The sequence below is a fragment of the Fusarium redolens genome, assembly GCF_020744475.1.
Source record: "Fusarium redolens strain MPI-CAGE-AT-0023 chromosome Unknown BKA55scaffold_1, whole genome shotgun sequence".
Taxonomy (NCBI): Eukaryota; Fungi; Ascomycota; class Sordariomycetes; order Hypocreales; family Nectriaceae; genus Fusarium; species Fusarium redolens.
Window position 1 is genome coordinate 1,093,049 of NW_025763664.1, and position 27,818 is coordinate 1,120,866.

At 47.9% G+C, this 27,818-nt stretch overlaps 9 protein-coding genes across 9 annotated transcripts; 6 read left to right on the forward strand and 3 right to left on the reverse strand.

The window, feature by feature from the left end:
- Positions 1 to 659: 659 nt before the first annotated feature.
- On the forward strand, positions 660 to 1,235 carry BKA55DRAFT_531980 (uncharacterized protein; the record flags this gene model as incomplete). The annotated part of the gene is made up of 1 exon (XM_046189274.1): positions 660 to 1,235. The coding sequence occupies one exon, from the start codon at positions 660 to 662 to the stop codon at positions 1,233 to 1,235; it is 576 nt and encodes a 191-aa protein (XP_046056096.1).
- Positions 1,236 to 1,566: 331 nt separating this feature from the next.
- BKA55DRAFT_531981 (aquaporin-like protein) lies at positions 1,567 to 2,592 on the reverse strand (the record flags this gene model as incomplete). Its single annotated transcript, XM_046189275.1, has 2 exons — positions 1,567 to 2,205; positions 2,269 to 2,592. The coding sequence occupies 2 exons, from the start codon at positions 2,590 to 2,592 to the stop codon at positions 1,567 to 1,569; spliced, it is 963 nt and encodes a 320-aa protein (XP_046056097.1).
- Positions 2,593 to 5,634: 3,042 nt separating this feature from the next.
- Positions 5,635 to 8,121, reverse strand: BKA55DRAFT_588082 (D-isomer specific 2-hydroxyacid dehydrogenase; the record flags this gene model as incomplete). The annotated part of the gene is made up of 6 exons (XM_046194744.1): positions 5,635 to 6,530; positions 6,584 to 6,827; positions 6,879 to 6,921; positions 7,217 to 7,707; positions 7,775 to 8,030; positions 8,084 to 8,121. 6 exons carry the CDS (start codon positions 8,119 to 8,121, stop codon positions 5,635 to 5,637), a joined length of 1,968 nt encoding a protein of 655 aa, XP_046056098.1.
- Positions 8,122 to 8,330: 209 nt separating this feature from the next.
- BKA55DRAFT_548300 (uncharacterized protein) lies at positions 8,331 to 9,831 on the reverse strand. The gene is made up of 3 exons (XM_046191111.1): positions 9,462 to 9,831; positions 9,261 to 9,409; positions 8,331 to 9,203 (listed from the first exon to the last, which is right to left on the reverse strand). Exons 1-3 carry the CDS (start codon positions 9,582 to 9,584, stop codon positions 8,627 to 8,629), a joined length of 849 nt encoding a protein of 282 aa, XP_046056099.1. The 5' UTR covers positions 9,585 to 9,831; the 3' UTR covers positions 8,331 to 8,626.
- Positions 9,832 to 11,125: 1,294 nt separating this feature from the next.
- On the forward strand, positions 11,126 to 12,353 carry BKA55DRAFT_531985 (P-loop containing nucleoside triphosphate hydrolase protein; the record flags this gene model as incomplete). The annotated part of the gene is made up of 4 exons (XM_046189276.1): positions 11,126 to 11,188; positions 11,244 to 11,308; positions 11,411 to 11,540; positions 11,592 to 12,353. 4 exons carry the CDS (start codon positions 11,126 to 11,128, stop codon positions 12,351 to 12,353), a joined length of 1,020 nt encoding a protein of 339 aa, XP_046056100.1.
- Positions 12,354 to 13,241: 888 nt separating this feature from the next.
- BKA55DRAFT_531986 (glycoside hydrolase superfamily) lies at positions 13,242 to 15,861 on the forward strand (the record flags this gene model as incomplete). The annotated part of the gene is made up of 2 exons (XM_046189277.1): positions 13,242 to 13,751; positions 13,804 to 15,861. 2 exons carry the CDS (start codon positions 13,242 to 13,244, stop codon positions 15,859 to 15,861), a joined length of 2,568 nt encoding a protein of 855 aa, XP_046056101.1.
- A 581-nt stretch (positions 15,862 to 16,442) lies between these two features.
- On the forward strand, positions 16,443 to 16,989 carry BKA55DRAFT_588085 (uncharacterized protein; the record flags this gene model as incomplete). Its single annotated transcript, XM_046194745.1, has 2 exons — positions 16,443 to 16,678; positions 16,728 to 16,989. The coding sequence occupies 2 exons, from the start codon at positions 16,443 to 16,445 to the stop codon at positions 16,987 to 16,989; spliced, it is 498 nt and encodes a 165-aa protein (XP_046056102.1).
- Positions 16,990 to 22,176: 5,187 nt separating this feature from the next.
- On the forward strand, positions 22,177 to 23,475 carry BKA55DRAFT_682424 (peptidase S8/S53 domain-containing protein; the record flags this gene model as incomplete). The annotated part of the gene is made up of 2 exons (XM_046198340.1): positions 22,177 to 22,485; positions 22,537 to 23,475. The coding sequence occupies 2 exons, from the start codon at positions 22,177 to 22,179 to the stop codon at positions 23,473 to 23,475; spliced, it is 1,248 nt and encodes a 415-aa protein (XP_046056103.1).
- Positions 23,476 to 25,220: 1,745 nt separating this feature from the next.
- On the forward strand, positions 25,221 to 27,432 carry BKA55DRAFT_548314 (general substrate transporter). The gene is made up of 5 exons (XM_046191112.1): positions 25,221 to 25,584; positions 25,632 to 25,961; positions 26,018 to 26,524; positions 26,597 to 26,942; positions 26,996 to 27,432. The coding sequence occupies exons 1-5, from the start codon at positions 25,484 to 25,486 to the stop codon at positions 27,317 to 27,319; spliced, it is 1,608 nt and encodes a 535-aa protein (XP_046056104.1). The 5' UTR covers positions 25,221 to 25,483; the 3' UTR covers positions 27,320 to 27,432.
- Positions 27,433 to 27,818: the final 386 nt, after the last annotated feature.

Consider the following 27,818-nt stretch of genomic DNA (forward strand, 5'->3'; position numbering starts at 1 on the left):
ATATTGTTACATCGACTACAATATCCATCCAGACTCGGGACAACTGCTCCTAGATTCTGACCTCTAACCGTCATACCTGCAGTTATTGTTGCACATACATCTTCTCAGTTGCTATGTTGCCTCTCACTAACACAACTTCTATGTATGTCCTGGTCGTCAAGCACTGCATGTGATCTTTTACATAGCCATCGATGCATGTATATGCGAAACTGTCACATCCCATAACTTGGTTAACAAGTTCTACAGCATTGAGCCAAGCACTCGAGAGCAATTCTGTGCATCATGGAACTGTCTCTTCTGGTCTCGATTTCGCAATCTATTGGATGCTTGTGTAGGTGGGACTTGCACGCACTTGGTGCGTCTCATTGCAGCTGAGAGGCTGTCAGCGGTCAAAGACTTTTCTCTCAACTTTCACTATTATTCTAAGGATTTCAAATTATCCTGAAACTAATAGAGATCTTGACTTGCAAACTGATCAAATTTATTCACGTGATGACCATCACTGACGGCTCCTGTTGCCGTGCTATTTCCATATCTGCAGCAAGGATCATCCATCAAGCGGCACAGCGGGGCACAGTAATCAGTGATCAGCGCTCGCCTTACCCCTGCGTCAACTTCAAATTAACAACCTCTCAATTTCATCGCAACATAAGCACACAATGTCAACAGAAAGATCTCTCTTCAAGACCACGGCCTATGGCCTATGGTCGTTCCAATTTGGCTTCCTCTTAATCGCAGAAACACACCAGGTTCTCGTGGACTCATTCACCTCCAGCCCAATGCTCATCCTTCTTCTGCTTATCCCTTTCACATTTGAGCTGTTTCTCCTTTTTACTACAGCATCTTACATACCCATTCTGGCACCATGGACCAAACGTTTCCACAAGTTCTTCTATGAAACGAGAGACTGGGCTATGGTTCTCCCGGTCTTGAGCATCGTCTGGATCTTTGGTGTCTTGCTCATCAGCGGCTTGGTCTTCACAGACCTCATTGGCGGAGGACCCATCAACAGAACTCTGGGTTTCATTCAATCCTACCTTGGATTTGTTGCTTATATCGTTTACATCGGGGGTGTTATAACCTTTATCCCACTGCCGTTTTGGGCTGCCTTTGTTGGTTTCCAGGCTTGTATGCGGGTGAAGAACCTTAGGAGCCCTGAGGAGGAAGAGGCGATGGGATTGACGGCCAAAGACGACGATGAGTGGAACGACTTTGAAGATAATCGGGGTGACTGAGCTGCACTACACTTAGGAAGCCCAGATGTCTTATTGAAACTGCATGTACTCCGAAACTCATGCTAAAAGTCCTCATTTAATCATGCATCCTCCTCGTATACTCCAATTTCCCCTCCATTCCTTTCCCAAAAACACCCATTAGAAAGACATCGTCGTGTTACATACACTGATGCGATGTAGTAGTGAATGGTTCAACACATAGATCCAGCCTTGTGTTAGAGCCCGCTGTTACATGACAGAATGTAACGGAACTCATAATCTTGTACTACTCAACAGTCATACAGCCAGTGCTGGACATGTGATTTGAGCAGCCCCGATCGTCGGAAACAACTTAGGCATGGCTCATCTGACCATCAATGACGCTATCGTTTCGCGGGGGAAGGCCGTGATCCTTGGGCTCAAGAGTGTCGGTCTGGGAGTGAGAGATGGGCTCCTTCTCGTGATGATGGAAGAAGTGATGTTTGCTGCCCCGCTCCAAATCATCATCGTCCTGGCCAGGGTTGGCGGTCTGATATTCGAGCACCTTAAAGATCTTGTAGCATCCGAAGGCCAGGAGAGAACCCATAAAAGGACCAAGGTAGTAGATCCAATCGTACCCATGGAAACCAGCGATGACAGAAGGACCAAAGGATCGAGCAGGGTTGATGGATGTGCCAGTCCAGTTTGTCCCACAGATGTGAGCAATGAAGACAGAGATACCAATGCCGATGGGGGCAAGATGTGTGCTGCGGTGCTTCTCAACGGCAAGGAAGTAAACAGTCAAGACAAGTTGGGCAGTGAGGAACATCTCGATGAAAACACCCTGAGCAATGCTCGTACCATTGCCGAGAGCATTTGTGACAAGGAGAGGTCCGGGGATGAGACCGTCGGTAACTCCCGCGGCGGCGATAGCGGCAACGAGTTGTGTAGGAATAATAGCAAGGGCATGAAGAGGTGGTACAGCACCGACGAGGACCAGACCGAGAGTCACCTAAAGAAGAAAAAAGAATGAGCATGTGAGTCAATCAAACAAGTTGGTACGAGTGTCACTTACAGCCGGGTTGAACATGCCACCACTAACACGATAAAAGATCCAGACATTGACGGCGAGAGCAGTACCGAAAGAGGCAGCAATGTACATCAACGAGAAGGGCTCCAAGGGGGCAGTAGAATTGGTAGGGTTATTAGTAACGAGGGCAGTTTGGGCACCGATGAAGGAGAGAAGAAGAAACATGAAGGTTCCGCAGAATTCCCCGAGGACGATGACGATGGCGTTTCTCACGCGGTTGGGGATGGGACTGCCTGCTTTGCGATCCGCTACGGCTTCCTCAGTGGGCAAGTCAGACATGCCCGTGTCGGCACGAGTGAATCGAACCATTGTGACTTGATTTCCAAGTGGTTTGTGGTGATGTGTGTATGGTAGGGAAGGGAGAAGAGTAGGATGCTCAGGAATGGTGAGATGAGATGGATACTGATGCTAATGGACCTGACAAAAGAGAGTTTCTTCAATGGCGTACTCGGGGATTTTATATCGAGAAGAGCAGGCAAGAGCAAGAGGGAACGGCATAACTTCCGATCAATGATATCCTCAATCGAACCACACCTCAGACCAAACGGTTCAAGTGGCGTCGTCTCTGAGTGTAGTAGCCGCATCTGCATCTCAGCTCTCGTCGGGGGTGGGCATCACATCGGCAGGGTAAGGTAGGGTACGGTACAAGCGACACGGAATGGAGTCTGACTCTGATATTGATACTCCCAAGAGAGGAGAAGTGTAACTCGGGTTACGCTACGGGGATAGCCTTTCTTTGTGATTGCTTGTCCTTCACAGACAAGGTTCCTGGATTATCTGAACGAGGACCTTTTGTCATGTCTGTCCGCCCAACATGATGCTGTCTAGGATATAGTTACAGTGGCTTTGAGGAGCAAGCATAAAAGCATCATGTTGATCATCGGGTACACTATTTGCTTACCACAGTATCAAAAACCGATTGGTATTCTTTCAATGATGATGTTCATAGGTCAGCACACAAGGCACATTGACTTTAGTCGTAGATGGCGTTTTTTCGAGGTGTACCCGCACACATAAAGGAAAAAAGGCGACTATTACCGTATTAACCTTCCTCAGCTGGTGAGGATGAAATATCGAGACGAGACATCCGAAGACTAGATCACTAAGGGTAAAGCGTAAAGGTACTGAAGCTGAAAGCTCTCATGACATGTGGACAAGGTTCAAGTTTTCTCGTGTAAGTTGGCCATTTGCACCAGAGGGAGAATGTCGCTGACGGGTCTGTCTCGGACAAGCAAAGCTTGGAAGGGTTAGTTCCAGAGGGGGAGAGGAAAGTTTCATCTGTCTCTTCAGCTCGCTTCAGTTGATCTCACTCGCTTATCCCCGCATGCCGAAGACATCCACATACACCACAGTATGAATGAACCAGGATCATCCATGGCTGTCAACGGCAAGTACCTTTGAGATTCAACGGGCGGGCGTGCTCTAGTTAGGTGCCATCAAGTCATCAATGAGATTCCCCTTCTTGTGCCGTTTGACTCTATTCAACGGCCATATGCTTAGTTGCTTGATGAGATGTAGCGTCTATGACACCTTGGTCCGTTGAAGCTAGCAACATCTCTCATGGCGCTGAAGGCTTTGAGTTTGTAAACTAAGAGTGTTGTGTCTCTGCAAAATTAACTTCAAACCAATTAAGCGACGTAACCTTTTGCGATTATTTTTATCAACTCTATTGGCTGAGTCTATTCCGCTTTCTTGCATCGGAATGAAATGTCATTGAAACTCGACTCAGAGAGATTGATTCAGTGAAAAAAGTGGGAGACAATAAAAGGACCCAGAGAATCGAGTTTCCAAAAGAGTCCTTTGTTTTCGGCATGCAGATTCAATCACAATCCCCATCAGACAAGGGCTCAAAGGTCCACCAAGCTTACAGAGCCTACACCGTTGACCCTTGTAGAGGTCGTGATGCAACTGTCCCGTTTAGAGACAAGGGGGGTATGCGCGGGGAACAACAGGATACTTGGACCCGTTATCTGACAGAGAAGACAGGAAATATGTATCAATCCATATTCAGTCTCTCCAGCTGCTTCTCAGCAAGCCATAAACCGAGTGTGCTCCACCATAAGTGGCCGAAACACCAACACCATAGCCACGACACTCCAGAAACAGCATCCCTGCCCTAAAATCCTAGTGCAAATCTGCAACTCCAAGGATACTATTACCACTAGATCCACGATAGTCCCTGAAGCGAACGATATAATCTACCGCTTCGTGCCGTCCCCGAACCATCACGCCATTAAACGAGGCCAGCATAGCGACTAACATCAATAATAGAAGACTCGAAAAAAAGCCATGTTCCTGAACAGGCTTGAATCACATCTGTCTTGTGCTGAGATCATCTTTTCTAGGCTTAGTTTAATCGTATAGGAGCGAGAATAGCTAGTCTTGGAAGGTCACGTTTTCGATTTCGAGGCTTCAATGTCTCAAATGCAGCCAGAAAGGGACGCGCCGCCGTTCCCGATACCAGCTGAAGATCCTAAGGCTGATATTAACAAGACACGCCTCTCGAACGCCTTTAGCGGTGAGATATGTAATCTGGCGGTTTTACTGCCTCGACTGGTAATGTTGTATGTTTGTGGAAATTCGGCATTTGATAAGACATGGTCGAGAACCGCCTTGTGATGCTGTAGGATGGATGTAGATTAGGGTTGCGAAAGAGGTCTGCTGAGCCCAAACATGGCGGCAAAGAGTCTCAATCATGCGTCAAACATATCCCGCAGCAAATAGTTGCCAGGACTATGTGATAGTCATTTCACCCCAAAATATCAATAACGATACCAAGCATCATTGGAGGATATACCAGCGATCAACATAGGCACTGAAGTTGAGGGTCTGAAACGTTGCGGATCCTCTTCTATGAACACAATGCACGTAAAACACATCACTTCTGCAAGTATATGAATCAGGATATGCATTCCAGCCTGAAGGAACGGGGTTGTATCGAGTAAATCCACCAGGGAACTCATGGGGCCATGATCTACAGCCAAGGGCATGTAAGTCATTTGATCCACGACTATCACCGTGGGTCCAAGGCTTCAGTTTGGTGTAAGTTCAACGAAAGAGACATTCATACGCATATTGAGAAATCCGGGGCCATCGTATCATCGGGGATGCAACGGGTAGGCCCGTCCCAAAGTGCAGATCAACAACTGCAGTCTCATGCATATCAAAGGATCCGTTCCCATTGTTTCGACTATATAGCCTATCATGATGAACAGTCAAGGTCATGGATATATGCACTTGTGATTGTTTGTTCAGATTTGCTTTTTCCTCTGTCGTTGAGATGAAACTCGGTCCTGCACATAAGCATCTTCCAGAAGCCTTGTCCTTGTCTTTTTCTTTCGCCGATCATACCTAGGTGAACACATTGTGTAACGGCTCGTTGGCAGCCCATCGCTCGATGTTCTCAACCTGTTGCTCATACCACGACTTGATGGTGTCCTCCTCACAATAGCCCATGTGAGGGGTGACAAGAACTTGACTCGTTCCATCGCGACCCCAGTTCTTGTTGCGCCACTCGCTGTCAGCGGGGAGAGGTTCCGGCTCAAAGACATCAACAGCTGCGCCCCTAATACGGCCAGCCTTGAGGTGGTCAAGAAGATCTTTCTCCACTACGAGGGGACCTCGAGAGGTATTGACAAACAAGGCTGTCGGCTTCATCTTTGCCAAGTCCTCTTTGTTGATTATGCCGCGTGTCCTATCAGACAGGACGAGGTGTACAGACACCACATCGGCGTTTCTGAAGAACTCATCTCGGCTTACCACTTTGAACGTCTTCTCACCCTCCCCATCCTCAACAGGAAGCCCAGCTTCCCTGGCCTTCTCATCTGCCGCCTCCTGTGTGAGGTTGCTGCTCCATGCGATAATCTTCATACCCAATGCGACGTTGAGAATCCTCGCGACTGCGCTTCCCAATCTCCCGAGGCCGAGGACACCCAAACTTTTTCCTGAGAGATCAGTCGCGAGACCGGTTTGCCACAGGCCCTCTTTGACAGCGGCGTCATCCCTGGCGATGCCTCGAGCGAGCGAGAGGATGAGAGTGACGCAGTGTTGAGTGGTGCTGCCCGTGCCAGCGAGCACCGGCTTGCTGCTACGGGGCTTATCAACTGTTCCGGCAACTGGGATCCCTCGTTCTTTGAGGGAATCTAGGTCCAGGGATCTGTTGCGAAAAGCTGTGGTGAGGAGAAGCTTGAGTGAAGGGAGTTGCTCGATCAACTCTCGTGGGAAGGGCGTACGCTCCCTCATAGTGCCTGAGTTGATCAGCCGCTTATTCTCGGACCTTCTAATAAGACATTTTACTTACATATAACATCAAAAGGCTTAAATCTCTCAACAAGAGCATCCTTGTTCGATTGTGAGCTGTCTGGGTGGTTGTAAGGCAGCAACGTATCCTTGATAGACACGACGTCATACTTGGATGGGTCGAGTTTCTTGAAGAAGGGATCAGCAACCCCTTGGTAGTCGTCCAGAATTGCCACTTTGGTTGGAGCCATTGTCGGAGCTATAGATGGTTCGGTGGTTATGATGATACAGCTATGTTGGTGTACCTATGAGGTAAATGTAGAGGTAGGCAGTGTAAGTAGCTGTATTATAGACACAGTGCCAGGCTGTTGTTTCTGCGCAAGGGATATTGGGTTGAGTCTTTAAAGCAGCCGCTATGAAGTCTCCTTTCAGGTGTTATTGATGAAGATATTCTAGAGTTTTAAACGGAGGTTGTGACGTTGATTACGAATGTCGCGAGGTGGGTAAGTTCTCTGCCGGATGCCGATCCGATCTCGCAATAGCTCCCCCGGATACTATTCTCGGCAGAGCAAAGCCAAGCTTGTCTAACAACCAAAATGAATTACATGATCACTCAAATTACCAATCTATTGCTATATTTCAAATCTGACAAATCCGACCACTTTCAATAACACAGGATGAAGATCTATCTTACATTTTGCTGGGCATTCTCATAGCACCATCCAACCTAATAACAACACCATTCAACATGACATTCTCAATTCCCTGCCGCGCCAATTGCGCAAACTCCTTGGGTTGACCAGCTCTCTTAGGAAACTCCATCGCGCCCTCGAGACTCTTCTTGACCTTCTCGGGCATCACACTCGTCATTCGGCTGTCGAACAGACTAGGCGCAATGGTCACGACTCGAATGCCATATCGAGCAAGATCTCGTGCCATGGGAAGTGTCATGGCTGTCACGGCGCCTTTACTGGCGGAATAAGAGACTTGACCCTTTTGACCATCGAAGGCTGCTGATGAAGCTACCATGATGACAACACCTCGCTCGCCGTCAGATCCCTCGGGCTCTACCTTTGCAAGGTGCTCGAGAGTCTGACGCACGAGGTCGATTGTGCCGCGGAGATTGACGTTGATAACAAAGTCAAAGTCATCAAGGCTGAAGGCAGCACCATTACGATCGAGCATCTATGAAGTCAGTCAGTTAGTTACGGTCTCACCGACTCAGTCACAAATTTGAAGAGTCTAGTCTTACCGTTGCAGGAGTTGATACACCAGCTGCAGCAATCACACCTCCAAGAGGCTTCCCCGTCTCTTTGGCCCATTGTGCAGCACCTTGGACAGCCTTGGTAACGCTCTCTGTTTCCAACACATTGCATTCGAAGAATTTAGCCGATGAACCCAATTTCTTGACTAGTTCTTGTCCATTCTCCTCATTCATGTCAAGAATGGCCACATTGCCGCCATTGGCGCATATATCTTCAACGCATGCCTGGCCAAGGCCGGAAGCACTGTATCTAAGTCAGCGACATGTGAAAGAGTTTTTCGATATGATTGCACCTACCCTCCGGAGATGGCAAATGTTCGGCCTTGGATCTTCATGATGTGTTGTTGAGTGTATATATTATGAGAATTTTGAAAAGAAAAGGGAATGAATCAATTTCGAACTGGTCCGGGTATGTCATTCATCTCGGCGATTTAAGCACACGTGGGGAATCCGGGGGTGGCTGACCCGAACATGCCTCGGCAACTTGTCACATTTGACGGCTCCTTTTAAGTCATGATATTGGATGCCTGAAAGCATCGTGTAAGTATAAGACTATTTCAGTACTCATATCGAAATTTTTAATATCAAGGATAGAATAATGACACTGGTTTCTCTCATGAAAAAAGGTTCAGCTTCAAGTTGACCAACGTACCGAATCACTCTTGCAACACGATGGTGCAGGGTAACCTAAACACACTGGGGCAGCACTATCTTATACGAGATTTTTCAATTCACTATATGAGTACTACTTGATACTCCTCACTCCAAGTTTAGCAGAATAGAAAGGTAAGTTTAGCCGTTTGGCTCTAGCCCTGCGAGGCGATCTCTGATTTAGTACATTCAGAGATATGCCGCAAGTGAAGCGTTGTTCCAGGGGATCTCGATATCAACAGCTTCGGCGACAAGCTGTTCAAGAGCAGGAAGCTTCTCAAGCTTGTACTTGGTCAAAACAGAATCATGACCCATCTGAAGCATACAATGCAAGAGCTTAGAAAGGGAAGTAATTCCATTCCTCTCTCCAATGCCCAAAACAGTGGTGTCAATGTGAGTGGCCCCAGCCTCAATCGCAGTGTAAGCGTTGGCGACAGCACAACCAGTATCATTGTGGAAGTGAGTCTCGATATCACATCCGACCATCTGCTTGAGCGTGGAGATCTTGTCAAAGACCTCACGAGGAGTCGCGCCACCGACGGTGTCGGCAATTCCAACGCGGTGGGCGCCGAGACGGTCCATGAGCGAGTAGAGCTTCAGAATCTCACTGAAGTCGGAGCGGAAGGAGTCTTCGCCAGAGAATCGGACCTCGATGCCGTGGGCTTGGGTGAATTCGATGACCTCCTTGGCCTTGGCGGCGATCCAATCGAGATCCTTTCCGTGGGAATGCTCCATAAGCTGAGTGGAAGTGCCGATGCACATGTTGCTATCGGATGAGTGTTAGTTGAATGGGAGAGTTACATCGGAGGTTCATTCGACTTACATTCCATCAACACCGGTTTCAACTGCGATTCTGGCATCGTCCATGTTGCATCGAATATGGCAAAGAACCTTGGCCTTGAGACCCAGCTTGCAGATAGCCGCGCAGTCCAACTTGGACCGAGGAGACGCAGCAGGGGAAGTCACTTCGATCTGGCCCATGTGTTAGTTGAGATATCGACCTCTCGCTATTCAACAGACTCACGTATTCAACACCAATGTCATCCAAAGCTCGAGCAATCTTGAGCTTGGTTTCGGTGTCGTAATTGCCATTGATGAACTGCTCACCCTCACGCAGAGTAGTGTCGATGATGCTGAAGTTGGACATGCTGCCGAGGGATCGGATCGAAGTTCCTCCAAAGCTGGGCCCATCGCTAATGGAGCCGGAACTGTCCGCAAGAGAGCTTTCATCGTCCGATTCATCGTTGATTGTAGTAGTTTGGTTCAAATCGTTGACACCAACATCCGTTACGGAGGCTTCCACGACAAGGCCTCCATCGTTTCCTGTAAGGCTAAGTTAGCTAGAATCCATAAACTTCATATAGGCTCTTACCAGTCTCTCCACCCGAGACTCGGACAACCCCATCTCCATCGCCAATTGCATGGCTAACATGGTTATCCACGCAATTCGCTCCGCAGCTATTGTCGCCGCTGTTGCTACTGGCGGCACCTTGGCCCATGGTGTGGCTGGTATGGTGGGAGATGGGGTTGTTGGCTGACTGCATTGTGTCTGTTTTAGCATCAAGATTTTGCCGGGTCTGATCTATGTGTTGTGCTGCTAGCTGATGTTGTCTGCTTTGCTTGACTCTGTTGTGAGAGAAAATTGCGGGAGGGGGCTTTTATGTATACCCATGCTTGGTGACTCAAACTGGCCGCAGATCGGCCTATGGCTATCATTTTAAAAAGCCAATGAATCAATGAGTCCTCAATCCTTGCATTAGGTCCTACATCGACGGCAAACAAAGCCACGTACAGAGTAAACATTGGAGGAGACTGTATATCTGTGTTCTACGGCTGGCCTAAAGTATACAATATTTGTAGTTGTAAGAGGATGTTGACTTACTGCCAGCTTCTCTTTTTTACCTAGGTCAGACAGCTAAAAATTGTGTGTGACTATCTTAGTCTTTCTATACGTAATAAGCTTATTTACCCGGAATAGTGCAAATGTCAGCTGAATGGCAAAACACGATTCTATTCTTATACTCTGTGTTTCAATTCGTAACTTCAGGGTTATAACGACACTGAATCTCTGAGACAAATGCCAAGTAATATTATGAAGACAGGATGCACTGCAAGTCGGAAACAAAGACCCAGGTGAGGGCGCACATGGATGTGAATCAGTCTCCATCCATATCAGTAGAAAATCAGAGATTTTATGTCCCGAAACCCCAGATTTCGCATCTCTACCGATCGGCAAATCTGTTTATCTGTAGCCAATTATCTAATTCCAAGAATTCAAGCAGTAACAACGATCCACTCAAGCTCAGGCGGTGTTATCGGGCTCCCATTTACGGATACATCGTCACGTTATCATCACCTAATGACGCTATCTCCTGTTACAGTTTGAGGACTCCAGCTACAGGTTTACAGGGCGACCCACCCTCGCTCTCAAACATCCATTCCATCCATGCCCAGGGATTGATCGCATTGCATCGTCTTTTCTTGTTAATTTTAACAACTACAAAAACAAGAACAAGAACGTCATACTCCTCCTCTATATCCTACATCCGACAACAACTCTCTACATACCCGACTTCCCTTCCTACATACCTACCGCGATAACCCAACCGAAAGCCAAGACATGCGATATCATCCGACCGCCTAAAACATATCAGCCATTATTTTCCGCCATCTCGTCATTTGCCCGCAATGACCAGGCCTCGCCAGCACTCCGGCGCGAGCGAGGATAGCTCGGGTACGGCTCGGGAGCAGGTAGGCGAGAGGAACATCGTTGTCGACGCGTTACCAAGCGGCTGACCATGATAAGGAGCTAGGGAGCATGTATGATTACCTGGCCAAGATTATATTGCTTGGGCCCAGCGGAACTGGAAAGTACGTCATTATCGAGACATTTTGCGAGCAACTCGGACTTTCTTTCGCGACAGCCGCGCTCCTACACCAGAGTCTTTGACTGACTGTTTCGCGCTTTTATAGGTCATGCCTACTACATCGTTTTGTCAAGAATGAATGGAGAGTCTTGTCGTCGCAAACCATCGGCGTGGAGTTTGCTACAAAAATCATCAAAGTTGGCACCGGATCAAGGCGAAAACGGGTAAAGCTTCAGGTATACCACACGATCGCGCGATAACAAAGAAAGCACGTTAACAGGATCTAGCTTTGGGATACAGCTGGAACAGAACGTTTTCGATCAGTCTCTCGCTCCTATTACCGAGGCGCTGCGGGCGCTATCCTCGTCTACGACCTTACCTCTCATGCATCCTTCCGAAACCTCCAGCCTTTCCTAAATGATGCTCGAGCGCTTGCATCTCCGAACCTAAGCCTCATGCTCGTGGGCAACAAACTCGATCTTACCGATACACTCGTCGACACAAGTCTTCCGCCCCCAACACCAACGAGCGTCACATCCAACTCAACACTGACATCTGGTATGCTCGGCGCTGGAGGTAGCTCTTATACAAGCACGGCCACGACTAGAGATCGCGGAGCATCCATAAGTGCAGGAAGTCAACAAAGAGCAACGGTCGCACCAGAAGGTAGAGAAGTCACGCGAGCGGAATCCAGTCGATGGGCTAGCACAGCAGGAATATCAGTGGTGACGGAAGCGAGCGCATTCAACGGCGAGGGCGTTGACGAAATCTTCGAAAGACTAGCAAGAATAATTCTCACAAAGATTGAATTGGGAGAGATTGATCCCGATGACCCAGCGAGTGGGATCCAGTATGGAGACAGCGGTGGGTGGAACACAGCTAGTGACGGAGGCAGTATCAAGAGTTCTATGACGGGTGCCACTGTGGACGATGGACATAGCGGACTGAGAAGGAGGAGGAAAAAGAATAGGACGCAAAACTGGGGACTACGGGAGTGGGAAGAGGTATTTACGCTGAGCAATCGGCGGAGAGGAGGCGGTTGTTGTTAATTGTTCAAATTACATTTTACCCCTTCTTTCCGCTCGGAGCTCTCGGTAATGGATAGGCAGTGTTTGAAGAGTTCCGGTTGCATGGTTGGACCGGTATTGTTTAGGAAGACATTCGTTCATCAGCGTGTTTGGCGTTTGGATAGACGATATGAAGCTGCGGACTGCACACAACGCAGCGAGTTCGCGAGCTGTACTTGAGTCCGAATAATGTACATAGTAATGACAGCTGTTTCTTGAAGATTTTCGGGAGATATCATATGTCGACATAATTAATTAAGAAGAGTAATAGTCACTCAGTTCTTCAGAAGCAAATAGTAGAGGTCAACACCATCTATGCCAGACATTGGCATATAAATGGCCTAATATCGATGTTGTATAAACAATTGACGTCAAATTCATAAGTAAATATGAGTCTCGCATGTAAACGCGTCTCTACCCGCTCACAACTACTTGCGGAGTTGAAATTCCACCATTCATCGGATGGAATTCAGCTTGGCTGGATGAATTGGAGTTGGCGCTTATTGGTGTGACGGGCCGACGTGCCGTAGAAGCACATACGGAACCTCTCCTGTTGTGTAAATGTCGAAATGTCATGTTATTGCTCATCAACTGACCATTGAGATTGAGTGAAATGAATCGGATGTCTTACGAGGATTGTACCGTACCTGGAGGCATTTGTGCATCGCGGGGTCATCATGACTTGCACCTGCCCTGGCAAATTGCCCGGTTAAAGCCATCGTTCCTTCCATGTCAAAAACGTCGGGTCGTCAATCAATCTATTCCTTACTCTTTCATCCCTCAATTCTTCAACTTCACTCTTTCATGAACCCCTAAATTGATTTCTTTCACAACGTGCAGAATCATAGCTTCACTGAGACCCTTTCCGCCATGGCTCCCCGCACTGTTACCCCAATCAATAAGAACTGGCAATTCAAGCAGGAGAAAGAAGACGACTCCTCTTATTTACCAGTCGCTCAATTCCCAACAAACGTTCATCTTGATCTCTTACATCACAAGAAGATCCCCGATCCATACATTGGGAAGAACGAGCTCAAAGTTCAATGGATCGGAGAGACTGTCTGGATCTACAAGACCACCTTTTCTAGCCCGGAGATTCATAATGGTGCAAAGGCGGTTTTGGCTTTTGATGGCCTTGATACCTTTGCCACGGTTGAGTTGAATGGCGAAAAAATTCTTGAGACTGAGAACATGTTTGTTCCTGAACGGGTCGATGTCACAAAGAATCTTAAAAAGGATGGCGAGAATGAGCTCCGCGTCACCTTTGATGCGGCGTATTTGAGAGGATGGAAGTTAGTGGAAGAGCATCCTGACCACAAGTATGTTGTCTGGAATGGAGATGGCTCAAGACTGCCTGTCAGAAAGGCACAGTACCACTGGGTAAGTCATTCCACCTGTGGTGCTTTTATAGTATCCAACTAACCATTCTCAGGGCTGGGATTGGGGACCTGCTATGCTCACATGTGGTCCTTGGAGACCTATCAACATCGAAGTTTATGAGTCTCACATCGTAGATCTCTACACCGAATCTGAAGTTGAGAAGTCCCTCAAGAAGGCAGATGTTGTTGTTCATGCGGCTGTTGAAGGCAAAACCTCAAAAGTTCGTTTTGAAGTCTCTTTAGATGGAAAGAAGGTTGCATCTGAAACCGCACATGTAAAGGACAAAGACGCAACCACTACGTTCCACATCCAAGATCCAGCTCTCTGGTATCCAGTCAGATATGGAAAACAACCCTTGTATACCATCAAGGCCACGCTTCTTGATGACGAAAATGAGATAGATTCAATCTCCAAGAGGATCGGCCTCCGCAAACTTGAACTTGTTGAACGAGAGCTTGATGGGCAGCCCGGCACCAGCTTCTTTTTCCAAGTCAACAACGTCCCGATCTTCTGTGGTGGGAGCAACTGGATTCCAGCAGATAACTTCATTCCTCGAATTTCCAAAGAGAGATACCGAGACTGGGTCAAGCTCGTCGCTGAAGGCAACCAGTTTATGCTCCGAGTTTGGGGAGGTGGTATCTATGAAGAAGACGTCTTCTACGATGCCTGCGATGAATTTGGTATCCTTGTTTGGCAAGATTTCATGTTCGCTTGTGGAAACTATCCCGCCTGGCCCGAGCTACTGAAATCCATCGACCGAGAAGCTCGAGCCAATATCAAGCGACTTCGTCACCATCCATCAATTATTCTCTGGGCTGGCAACAACGAGGACTACCAACTGCGTGAGTCCGAAAATCTTACATATGACTTCGACGATCACGACCCAGAGAGCTGGTTGAAGACCGATTTCCCTGCCCGTTACATCTACGAAAAGCTACTCCCAGACGCCTGCAAAGATCTTCATCCGAATGCTGTCTACCATATTGCCAGCCCTTGGGGTGGAAAGGTGACCACTGATCCAACTATCGGAGATATCCATCAATGGAATGTTTGGCACGGTTCTCAGCAAAAGTACCAAGACTACGACAAGCTTGTTGGTAGATTTGTTTCCGAGTTCGGTATGGAAGGTTTCCCAGACATCAAGACCATTGATGCCTTCCTGCCAAAGGGCAAAGATGACCCCGAGCGGTTCTCAACATCCTCTACGATTGACTTCCACAACAAAGCCGACGGACAACTACGTCGATTGGGTCTTTACATGGCCGAAAACTTTCGTTTCACTCTTGAACCCTTGGAGGACTACGTCTACTACAGCCAACTGCTACAGGCAGAGGCCCTAGCCTCCGCCTATCGGCTTTGGAAGCGACAGTGGCAGGGGCCTAAGAAGGAATATTGCAGTGGTGTCTTGGTTTGGCAGACCAACGACTGCTGGCCAGTCACTTCTTGGGCCATCTGTGACTACTACCTCCGACCCAAGCATTCCTACTTTACCATCAAGCGGGAGATGGCACCTATCACTATTGGCATGACACGCAGAGAGCACAAGCACCCCAAGAACAAATACACAAGGGTCGATATTGAGACTAAGGTCAAGGTTGAGATCTGGGGAAGTAACCTCAACTTGGAAGACGTTACTGTAGACTGTGTTGTTAAGGCCTGGGACGTTGAGACTGGGAAGGAAACATACTCCCAGACAGTCGTTTCTGATCTGGTTCTCCAGAGTAACCGCTCGACAGAAATCAAGACCCTGGATGTCCCCGTTGAGAAGCCCAACGCTGATCTCGAGGCGAAGACCGTTGTTGCAGCTTACTTCTATCAGGATGGCAAGCAGATTGCAAGATACGTCAACTGGCCCGAGCCTTTGAAATACCTTCACTTCCAGAACCCTAAAAACCTCAAAGCTGAAATTTCTGAAGGATGTAAGTCCGTCGAAGTCAGTGCCGAGGTGCCTATCAAGGGACTAGCAGTTGTAAGCGACGACGACGAAGTCAAGTTTGACGACAATCTAGTTGATATCGTCCCCGGTGAGGTTGTCAAGATTGGGGTCACAGGTGCCAAGAAGAATACAGTACTGAAGACACAATACTTGGGGATGCAGGTCCACGATTAAGGGAGGAGATGATTTCGATGTAACGGAAATATGAAGTTGTGAATCGATAGTAATTACTAAACTCAACTCTCAGGAGATGTTGATTTCTGTCTGGATCTCTCAAGTGTCTCAGCAATGCGAATCAGCAAGATGCCATTGGCTTAAGTTATGAAGATCTTACAGCTGCAAGCCACGAGCTAACTTAGTCACCAGCTGCTGTCCACACAAAACGTCCAACTTGTGTTTGCCACGCAACCATATTGGCTATCGTAGCTTTATCAGGAAACTTAATCACCCCCGCTTCCCCGGGTATTTGATAAGCCAATGGTCTCAGATGCTTTGACGATTATGTTCTTGATATGGAAATAATTGTCCGCCTGTTCCTGTGTGACTATCAACATCAAAACACAAATGAGGTCAGATGCTGGTGGAAGGTATAAAGTGAGAGGGTGAGCAGTATGAATGGGTTGGATTCTCGCCAGCTACTTTCAACCACAGCATAATTTGTACCCAGTCCTATATCATTCCGGTCTAAAATCTTGAAAGAGGCTTGAAATTATAGCATATCATCTACCCAAGACGCTAAATATTATACCACCATCATGCCTATCTATCTGAGCATGCAAAGAGTCCGCTTCTCCAGCCCAGATGCTTATGAGAAGCTCAAGGTTCTCTTCGCCGACACACGCCGCCATCTCATGACGCTCCCAGGCTTTCTGCATCTCACCTGGTGGGAACATCCTGACGACAGAAGCTGGTATAACGAATGCAGTTTCTGGACTAGTCGTGGTGCTCTCTACGACTGGCACAAGAACACCTACCATAAATACTGCAAGGAGTGGGCAGCCAACGGGGCTATTATGGAGGACATCATCACCAATTTTGAGCTTGGTCGGAACGAGACTTCTTCGCGCTTGTCCTGTTTGTAACCTCACTCAGGATAAGAAGTACAATCTCGCAGAGGAGCAGGCTGTCCTTCATGAACAGTGTCCGCAGTGTGGGTTTCACTTCCCAGTGTTGGAGGAGACACCGTCGAGTTTTGCGGTTTTCAAGGATGTTCCGGGTATCCCTATGCCTGAAGGGGCTCCGACAAAGGTCGATGGTAGACAGACTGATGGGAATAAGGAACCGAGTGCTTGTCCGATGTGATCGCTCAGGGAGACTGATGGGAAAGGAGTCGGCAAATGTCTGTACGTCTATGTCAGCTTCAGGTAGTTGAATTAAGGTTATCTCTGACAAAGCCTTAATGTTTCAGTGTCAATGCAACTACCAACGCGCTGAGCTGACAATGCATATCCTTTACAATGTGAGGTGCCTGCTCCTCTTATATGGGGACCAATAGGGGCTGCTACTCTTACACCACAAGAGAACGGCACTACTGACCAGCAATTGTTTGCCCGGCAGTTGAGACCAACGGTGCTCACACATTAAGAAACATAATAAAGCAGCATAACGAAGAGTTGGATCATGAGTGGTGTCTCTAGGAGTACTTCGACGCAACAGATGCGCCTCAGGAGACAGTGTCGCTGAAGGTCGACAAAGCCCGCATGGTCAATTTCAGATGTCTTCTCCTTTCTCTTGAACCCCCTGGCTTTGAGTATTCGGGGCAAGTATCGATATCGGTAAGGGGGAATTTTTGCCTGATGAGCTTGAGAGACAAGAGTGGGTGCTTGATGAGAGTGTGAGCAAGTCTCAGGTGTTGCTTTCGCAATAAACACGCAACATGCATGATCAAAGACGATGACTGTGTATGTGGAGGGCCCCTGATCATACGAAGCAGTATATCCCGTGGTGCAGCTGGCATTTTGCGGAGCAATACGAGAACACACTGCCTTGGCTACCACATGCCGCGTTGGCAAGATAACAACGTATCAATGCCTTATGCAAGGTCCGTGTAAAATAATCAGCAAAGCTGCGTTGATGATTTGGCGTCATGGACATAACCTAAGAACTCTATCTTCAAAGGCAAGGGGGTGGACTGCATCTCTATACCTGGATCTAATACTGAAGTTGAAGACCTTCCGTACTGGGGCTCTAATTTTGAATCAGTATTAGATGTGCTAATTAAGAGCTAATCTCGAAGTTAGAACTAGAATGTTGAATTTCGCTTCATCTTAGATAGGTTAAGCATGACTACTCCACAAAGTGGCCATGTTTCCCTAAGTTATCGCGGATGTGTCGGCTCTATCCCCAATATCTACTTTCCAAGCAGAGTTTGAATCAAATTCACTTGCCAGAAACAAAGGCTGTAGGCTATGAGCGAATGTTCAGGGTCAATCAAAACATATCGACCGCCTTATCCAAGCACCTTGATGGTACGGCCAAGACTGAGACCAAAACGAACTGGACAACAAGGAAGCTAACCGCGGCCCCAAGGGTTACGATCTCGGAGGTTTACATAGCCTTAAACAGGTTGAAAATACCTGTTTTCTTACCATTCCGTGTTGAGTTATGATACGCTCTATCACTGAACAAAGGGGGATTGTTATGGTAGAGACTGTGAAAAGAAAACCTCTGAAGCTTGCTTGTGGTCAGGGAAAATCGACCAAACGTCGGGCCCCTGACGTTCCGGCGTAACCAGATACCATCTAACAGAGCTGGTTCGAAATTGAACTGTCGCGCTGTATCCTGCTGATGCATTATCTCGGCGATGATGGTGTAAACAGGAAGGTAGCAGAAGCAACTTCTTGTTATGAACAGTCGTAAGTGATTAGTCGAAGAAGAACGAAGAGCGAGAAGGATGTATTGATGGAAGAAGATGCATGAACGTTTTCGAAGATCATTAACTCAAAATGGTGTGTGCAGAACACCCTTCGTAGAAAGGCGAGGGTAATCTAGAAGTCTTGGAAGCCTCGTGCCTTGCGTGATTGGATATCACCGCTACTGCTCAGGTTGCCTCAAAGGCTTAAGGCACATATAGGTGGCTAACCGGGGCGCCTATCTATGTTAGGAGGCCTGATCTTTTCCAGGATTTGGGAACCTTTGTTGGAGTCTGTAACCTCAAGCTGCGTGGGATGGACTTGAGGTGGCTCGCATGGCGACTTTTCCCTGCTGACGATGTTGAACAAGATGGCATCCTTATCGCGACATCGCTCTCGTTCGAAGACTATAGTGACCAGCTAGGAAGGAGCTCAAGTAATCAAGGTCGTAAGTACTTTTGTGGTAGGTCCTCCTAGCGGCAAGATCTCATGTAATGGCGACACCCGTCGATTCAACGGCGACAAGGGTCCTCAGGGTACAGGACGCGGGCAAACCCCATCGATGATCTCATCCAGAGGGAGAGAGGTGCCATATTGTATACGGACTATTGTGGTTAAATCGGATGCGACCTTGCGGCATCAAGTTTGAGCCATGAGTTGAGTTTAGACTAGTCCAGGGCAAAAGGACACCACTTGGTAATAAGGCAAAGTTTAATAGATGCTTAAATGTCAAAGCAGCGTGACCTGCTCTCGCTTTTTGGGATGCTGGCGAGAGTCAGCTTCGGTTCGTAGCCGTGAGATCGAGTTCAGCTCTCGCTGATGTTCCTGAGCCTCGCAACAATAGTAACCCTTCGTTAGGAGGATTCCGGCGGGCCGTGGCGATCGTGCGGCGTGGTCACGGAGGAATAAACAGATACGCTAAACAGCCTGACTGTGTATGCCTTGAGCAGTTACTGAAAAGGCTCGAAGCAGGGTATCGATGATGGCAGCCAATTGCTGGTCTTCCTAAGCTATCGAGAGCGACCAGGGTTGTCGGCGTCTCCTGACTCAAAACATCGCTAGACCAGTCAAAAAGTTCCTTGGCCATAAGCGAACGATGTAGAAGATTGCGTGCGAGTGCTGTCGGATAGTTTCCACGAATAGGTTGGATTGCTTGGAGTCGGAGTTTTGTTCGGTATAGAACAAGAATGATACGTAGGTCTTGGCGGACCGATAACCTAATGCAACACATTAGAATAGGTATCCAAGAACATGACAGGTACTTTTGTTCTAATAGCATCATGCGGTACTGATAAGGGTTAATTGATTGATTAGTCGGATGCATGGATGAAAGGAACAAGGGTCATGAGATGCGAAGATAGAGCGGGGTCCATTCGTTACTGAGGTTGGCCTTGGCCAAGGTTGGGCAAGGTACCTAAAAGGGACTCAAAATCAGCACCCTGTATCAGGCTTTGATAGAATAGAATAGAATAGAATTATGGTTAGAATTAAACTGACACGGGAAGGAAGGCGCTAACGGATAGTGAAAATCTCCGTGTTTCTCCAGGGGTTGAAGTGAAGTGTCTTGGCCTCACACTTGATCAAATGTGCCTTGATGGTGATGATGATGTTGTAAGTTAGACTTCTGGGGTGCGTCAAAGCGTCTGCTGGGTCCAAGCCACAAATCTTATCTCTCAAGACAGGTAAGACGGGAAAGAACCAACAACCCGTCTACTCTTTCCGTTACTTCTCATTGGCTGATCTACCTCCCTACCGTTGGCTCTTGCCCGTGGCATCTCCGGCCCCTCTATTATCCACTCCACGAGGACACTACAAGAGAAACCTCGACTTTACATTACCTACATGGATATCTATCCGCCAACAAACACAAACTCGATGGAATGCGGATTACGACAGATTCTATAAGCAGGGATACCAATTACCACGTTCTAATCTCGTCACCATCTCGATGTCACCATTGCAATGTTTGAGACAATCGATATAGATCATCTAAGACTTTCGCAAGGAGTGCACTCCAACCCCTCACATCGAATCACGCTGCCCTCCTTCTCATCCTCCCGTGAGCCTCGAGACAGAGAATTATGAGGCTAAGCAAGGGTGTTTCTCCTACAACTTAGCCTCACTATATCAGCCTTCAGCGAAAATGGGCATTCGAATTGTTGTCTTGTCCTGCGAGGCCAGCGGCGGCAACGATACGCACCTACTCGGACATAGTGTCCCAAAGAGGAAGTTGATTTGATGCTCAACTACGACTGGAAATCCTGCCCAAGGTGCAGAATAGGTCTTGGTGTGAGACCCTTCCCGCACGGCTGTTGTCATCGGTAAGGCTAAGTCATCAAGGGGCAATGTCTAGCCTGCTTTGGCTATGCTGGAGTTGCGGAGAAGCATAATTGCTTTATCGGGCAGTTCACTAACTTCCCGCTCGACTTCCTTCGACTATCAACTCACCAAGCCTCTGACGATAAACGCCTCGAACTAGGGTTTATGCATCTTTTACGGGCCGGTCCATGATTCCGACTGGCTATGTTCCTGTTTCCAGCCTCCAATCAAGGACTAGAAGGCATTTGCCTACCTCCTCAGGCCGCTCCCCATTATCGGCTCCAGTAGTTCTGGATACCGGCAGTCACTGCCAAGATCGAGATATGAGGCTAGACAGAGACCATGCGGTTGGTCTTTTAGAGGTACCTCTTGGGGGTTTGTTTCCTTAGTGCCATGTCGATCATGATTGACGACAGGGAGGTCCATTGAGCAGATCCTGAATACACCCAACTATAGCCTAGGTTATTGATGGCAACTTCGCTATTCCTCACGTCTCGTCTCGTCTCATCACATGCAATCGAACTCCGTCAACGTATTGTTATTCGTCATTTCGTGAGACAAGCCGGATGTGTTCAGGGCGTCCACTGAGACCCATCACGATATCTTGGTGCTCTTTATCATCAAGGTATTTGTTGCGATGAAAGGTCCCATGCATCCACCTCGGGTTTGATTCCAGGCCCACTGACCTGCTGCTTGCATTCTCGAGAACTTTTGCACTCTCGCTATCCTGAATCGCCTCTCAGAACTTCTGCCGCCTCGATGCATCACATTTCGCCTTCCTCTTTTTGTCTGGCGTTGCTGAAGACGATGGCGAGACGCTACGTAAATCTTCCGGTTTTCGCCGCAAGAGGAAGCTGATGAAAACCATCCCTTCGATTGTGTCTTGACGCGGTATCATGTCTGAGGATAGATGCAAGACACTTGCAGGTTTGCACCTTACAAACCCTGCACTCTGTAAGTTGGGGTGGGAATCTCCAGCTGTTGAGCTTTTGACTTCAGGGGAGGCACCGAAGAGCAAAGTCTCTCTCCACGAACCGTTCAATATACTTCTGCCTCCACAATAACAGCTAACATTACCATGTATCATGGCTGCGAATGGCTGGCAGAGGTGACTTCATGATCTCAAAACACGAACCCTGTATCAGCTCATCCATATTGTTATGGACGCAGTCGCCTAGCAACATAGACCACCTCTATATAAGACGGACTGTTCTCCTCCTCAAAACAACTTTCCTTCTCATCATCACCCTCAACCTCATCAACACACAAGCATCCCCAATCATCTCTTCTACTGTCTCTGCTTCTTTGGATCGTCACAATGGTGAACTTCAAGAACCTCGCTTTCGCCGCGACCACCCTCTTCGGACTCGTCAACGCCGCTCCTACTACTGCCAAGGTTGACTCTAGCAAGATCATTCCTGGCAAGTACATCGTCACCCTCAAGTCTGATATCGCTGCTGCCGATGTCGAGAGCCATCTCAACTGGGTTGAGGATGTTCACAAGCGTGGACTGAACAAGCGTGCCGAGAAGGGTGTTGAGCGCACCTACAACGGTAAGTATGGCTTCCACGGCTATGCTGGTTCTTTCGACAAGAGCACCATCAAGGAGATCAAGGAGAATCCCGATGTAAGTGACACCGAATCTGAATGAACTATCCAATTCTGATATCTAGTCCAGGTTGCTATCGTCGAAGAGGACCGCGAGTGGGTCATCAACTGGGTCGAGGAGGAGGAAGAGGAAGAGACTCTCGCAAAGCGTGCCTTGACTACTCAGAGTGGCGCCCCTTGGGGACTCGGCACGGTCTCTCACCGTTCCAGTGGATCTACCAGCTACATCTACGATACCAATGCTGGTACCAACACATATGCCTACGTTGTCGACACTGGTGTTCGAACCACCCACAATGAATTTGAGGGTCGTGCTCAGGCCGTCTACACTGCCTTCAGTGGCGACAATGCCGATTCCGTTGGCCACGGTACTCACGTCTCTGGCACCATTGCCGGTAAGACCTACGGTGTCTCCAAGAAAGCCACCATCCAGGCTGTCAAGGTCTTCCAGGGCAGCTCTTCTAGCACCTCTATCATTCTGGCTGGTTTCAACTGGGCCGCCAACGACATCATCTCCAAGAGCCGAACTGCCCGCTCTGTCGTGAACCTGTCTCTCGGTGGTGGCTACTCTGCTTCTTTCAACAACGCTATCGACTCTGCTTCCCGATCTGGTATCATCTCTGCCATTGCTGCTGGAAACGATGGTGCCAACGCCGCCAACACTTCTCCTGCCTCTGCTGCCAGCGCTATCACCGTCGGTGCTATCGACAGCAGCTGGACGATTGCCTCTTACTCCAACTACGGTACAGTCCTTGACATCTTTGCTCCCGGTTCTGCCGTTCTCTCTGCCTGGTACACCAGCAACAGCGCCACCAACAGCATCAGCGGTACCTCCATGGCTACTCCCCACATTGCTGGCCTTGTCCTCTACGGAATCTCTGTCAACGGTGTCTCCGGCGTCTCTGGTGTCACCAACTGGCTCACCAGCACTGCTACTTCTGGCAAGATCAGTGGCAACCTCCGCAGCTCCCCCAACCTGATCGGTAACAACGGCAACAGCGCCCAGTAAGCGCTTGAACATAACCAAAAGAGACGATGGATGTCTGAAGTGAGATCTTGATGCAAGGGGAGGATGAGGGTTGGGAACGACGAGTATATATGAGATTGAGAATGGCTACAAGGTTGTGAAGGCGGATGTTGGAGGAATAGGGAGACACTCTTTGATTCGAAACTTGCTGTGCATAAGCCAACTGAATATACAAATGTACATATTGCGAGATCTTGAGACCTCAATACTGATGAATGGAATCTGGAACTCCTCCTCTGAACAGTTTGGTGTCCCTCGAAACCGTCCGAGGGCATTCATACAATCGATTAATATCCTGGTATAGAGGAAGTGCCCCTTCCAATGCTGAGATAAAGGATATACAAGACATGTCTACATAGGCTTCGGAGAATATATAGGCACCAACCTTTAACTGTAATATAACGGCATTGGCATGTGGTGTCTAAAATTACCCGATTTAAATTTATTCCCGAAGGATTTTAACTCATTACCCCCGAACTTAAAAGAGGCACTTTTAACCGCCACAAACGCCTCGGAGGTTTCATAGCGGATATGCTTTACCTCTGTGTACTATTTCTCCGCATTTGTTGAAATCTGGGGTTATACTGTAAAAAGAAAGTTGGAATGAGCGCACCTCATATTTTCTTTTCTTCAGTTTGGCCGAAATTGAATATATAGGGTAGCATAGACGAGTCATGCAGTAACCTTGTCCGCCAAGTAAACATGGTTGGAGGCTGTTAATTTTAACTCTCCTTGTGATTAAGTGAGTGTACTTAATAAATATTCTAAAATTTACTGACGAGGCTGTTTTTCTTGTCGTCGTGTAAATAAGCAAGATTTGTGTGAAACGTACCATATTGTTAGGTAAGTCAGAAGCACTTCCAAATGCTTGGCCCCTGTTTCTAGCCAATGTTTATACAGGAAATCCTTCTGCCTAGCATCAGTATCCGTTTACTCGCGGATCAATATTCTTTGTTGAGCCTCATAAGTTACAAGGCTCATCTGCTGATGCCAAGGACAGTCGGTGTTGAGTCGACCTGAATGTCTGGTTGTTATGAATTTGAATCTCGAAATCATCAAAAGCAAACATTCGACTTATCTGAATTCAATAAACTTTGACTGGAGAAACATATGCCGAGGATGTTGGGCATTTGGAGAAGAGAAGCGGGATCGTCATAGTAAGAGCTGACACCGGGGAAACATCCATTGTGGGGAGGAGATGCGTTTCATAATCCTGAGCGTTTAAAGAGGGCATCCATTTTTGCAGTTCATTCCTTGGTTGGAAAACTTGTCAACAGCGCGTGATTTCTTTAATGCTCGGCGAACTCTTGCCCACTAAAATATCCGTGTAAGTCGGGGCGCTCCGACAGATTGATGTGGTATCGATTTTTGCAATGTAACATTTCAAGTAAGAAAATGGATCTTGTATGGATTGCAATACGATTATTCTTATTTTGTGGATTCTTATAAATGTCTCACGTTGCATGATTGCCTGACTTCTGGTTTTATTGATACTCTACCTAACCGTAACTTGTAACTCTAGTAGCAAATCAATAATCATAGAACCAGGTCCTCATGATATTCTCAATCATAAGAGGCAAAATGAAGCTACAGTTCCGAGGTGCTTGATATTGCCATATACAGAAGTCTTACCCAATATGGACATCCCACGCACCCATCCCATCCCATCGCCGGAGTCTCACCGACCCTAGCAGTGCTACTCCATAAAGATACATCGTCATTTGTATCTTTTTCATGTTGCATCTGGGGTCCCCGGATTGGCATGAGGTGTTAGTTGCGGGGAGCTAAACACTATGATCCATGTAGTTGATGGCTAGAAATGGCAATGAAATTGTCGATGATGGAAAGAAAGTGGTTCGTTATATAAGGCCATTGTTCTCCCGATGTTGATCTTGGTTCTATCACACTTATACTTGCCTCGTGGCTTGGTTGAACTACTTCTCTTCTTCTTCCACGGTGGTGAATATATTGTATTCAAGCTTCGTTCATCATGGAGTCGACAGTTGACGAGCGAACGAAGCTCGCCTACAAAAACCGATGGAGGACTCTAGCCAAGAACCCCAAACTCATCGTCATCGCTCTTTTCGCCTCGTTCGTCTCCTACATCCTCATATCCAGCCTTTCACTAACATTTCCAGGTTCGGTGGCTTCGAATATGGCTACCAACAAGGTGTCCTAGGCCAATCCCTAGTCATGCATCGATTTAAAGAAAACTTCCCCTCTATCGTCAACTCATCCTCAGCCACCGGCTGGCTTACCTCGATCCTTCAACTTGGTGGCATTTTAGGCTCTCTGTCCGCTGGTGTCTTTGGTGAAGTCTATTCACGAAAGTATACTATGTTCATGGCTTGCTGCTGGGTTATCCTGGGTAGTTATCTGTATATTGGAGGAACGAAGGATAATGCTTCTATGCTTTATGCCGGTCGTTTCTTCACTGGCATTGGAGTTGGCACTTTCAGTGGTGTTGGGTAAGTCCTCACTATTATGCAGTACTAAAATTCGTATCTGACTGACGTCTCTCTAGTCCTCTCTACAACGCCGAATTATCCTCTCCCGAGCTCCGTGGCTTCCTCGTCTCCTTCTACCAATTCTGCACCATCCTCGGTATCATGCTCTCATTCTGGATCGGATACGGCAGCAACTATATCGGCGGCACAGGTCAAGGCCAAAGCAACCTCGCATGGATGCTCCCATCAATTATACAAGGGATCCCCGCTGTTCTTCTCGCCCTTGGAATCTGGTGGCTGCCATTTTCCCCACGTTGGCTTGTGAAGCAAGGCCGTGATGAGGAGGCTCTCAAGACACTATCCTACCTCCGCAACCTTCCCATTGAGCACGAGCTCATTCAGGTAGAGTACAAGGAGATCAAGGCAGAGGCTCTCTTTGAACAACGCGCATTCGCCAAGAACTTCCCCAATCTGGCTGCTAAAGAGCAGGGCAGTGTCTGGATGGCCCAGTTTGCTCAGTACTATCAGATCTTCCGTACCAAGGACAACTTCAAACGCGTTGCTACAGCTTGGCTGGTCATGTTCTGGCAGCAGTGGTCAGGTATTGACGCGATCATCTACTATGCTAGTCAAGTCTTTGAGAGTCTAGGTCTTACCGGAGGAACGCAGGCTCTATTGGCCACAGGCGTAACGGGTGTTGTGTTCTTCATCTTCACTTTACCTGCGATGGCGATCATCGACAAGGTTGGAAGAAAGCCAATGCTTTATGTGGGATCCATCGTCATGCTCATCTCCATGGTTCTCGCTGGTATTATTGTCGCCAAGTTCCAGCACGATTGGGAGACGCATAGTGCTGCGGGTTGGGTTGCCGTGGCTTTCATCTGGCTCTACGTCGGGGCTTTTGGAGCCACGTGGGGTCCTGTGTCATGGACTCTTGTTGCTGAGATCTTCCCTCTTTCTATCCGATCCAAGGGTTCTTCGATTGGTGCCTCCAGTAACTGGGTAAGTATCCCCCATCTCGCTTATTGGCTAACGATAACTAACAGTGATCCTAGCTCAACAACTTTGCTGTTGCTTTTTACGTACCACCCATGTTCGAGACTCTCGAATGGGGCACTTACATCTTCTTTGCCGTTTTCTTGGCATGTAGTATGGTCTGGTTGTACTTCTGTCTTCCAGAAACTAAGGGTGCTACTCTCGAGGACATGGATCGAGTGTTTGGAAGCCACACTGGCGAAGAGGATGCAAAGATGCTGGATGAGGCGCGCCGAGATGTTGGTCTCGGAATTGAGCTTGAGGTTGACGCCTTGAAGGCTGAGAAGGCGTTGGTGGAGGAAGGGGAGATTGAGACAAGGCCATCTCACCACGAGAACGCTTAGAAGCAGAGATAGTCATAGTAATACTGCTGTCCGTGATTTCTGTATTTATAGATGCAGATAATACAAGGCTTGGCAAGCCACGAAGGCATATGCTGTGAGACAGATATAGTGAGAAGTGATTGTTCTGGTGTAAGTTTATGAGCCAATGAGGATTCAAGTTGGAATGCAGTGTCTTTCGGTGGCTGGGTTCTGTGGCCCGCCAACCGAACAGTGGGTGGGGTACGTGCATTTCAACTCCACCACCAAAACTTGTCGCGTCAAATTTTCCTTCACCATAAACTTCCCATTCTCTCACTATCACTCAATGTCTCTCTCAAGAGCAACGTACAACAAGACGCGATCTCAAGATCTCATTATACGTCTCGATTTACGGTAGGTACCTGCATTTTCATTGCTATCCGCAGCGTTCTTCCTTCAGTCACTCAATCTTCCCACGAGTCTTCCTCACGGAGGGTCTTCTACGGACGGTACGTTTTGTACTATCCGCACGAAGTAGTCT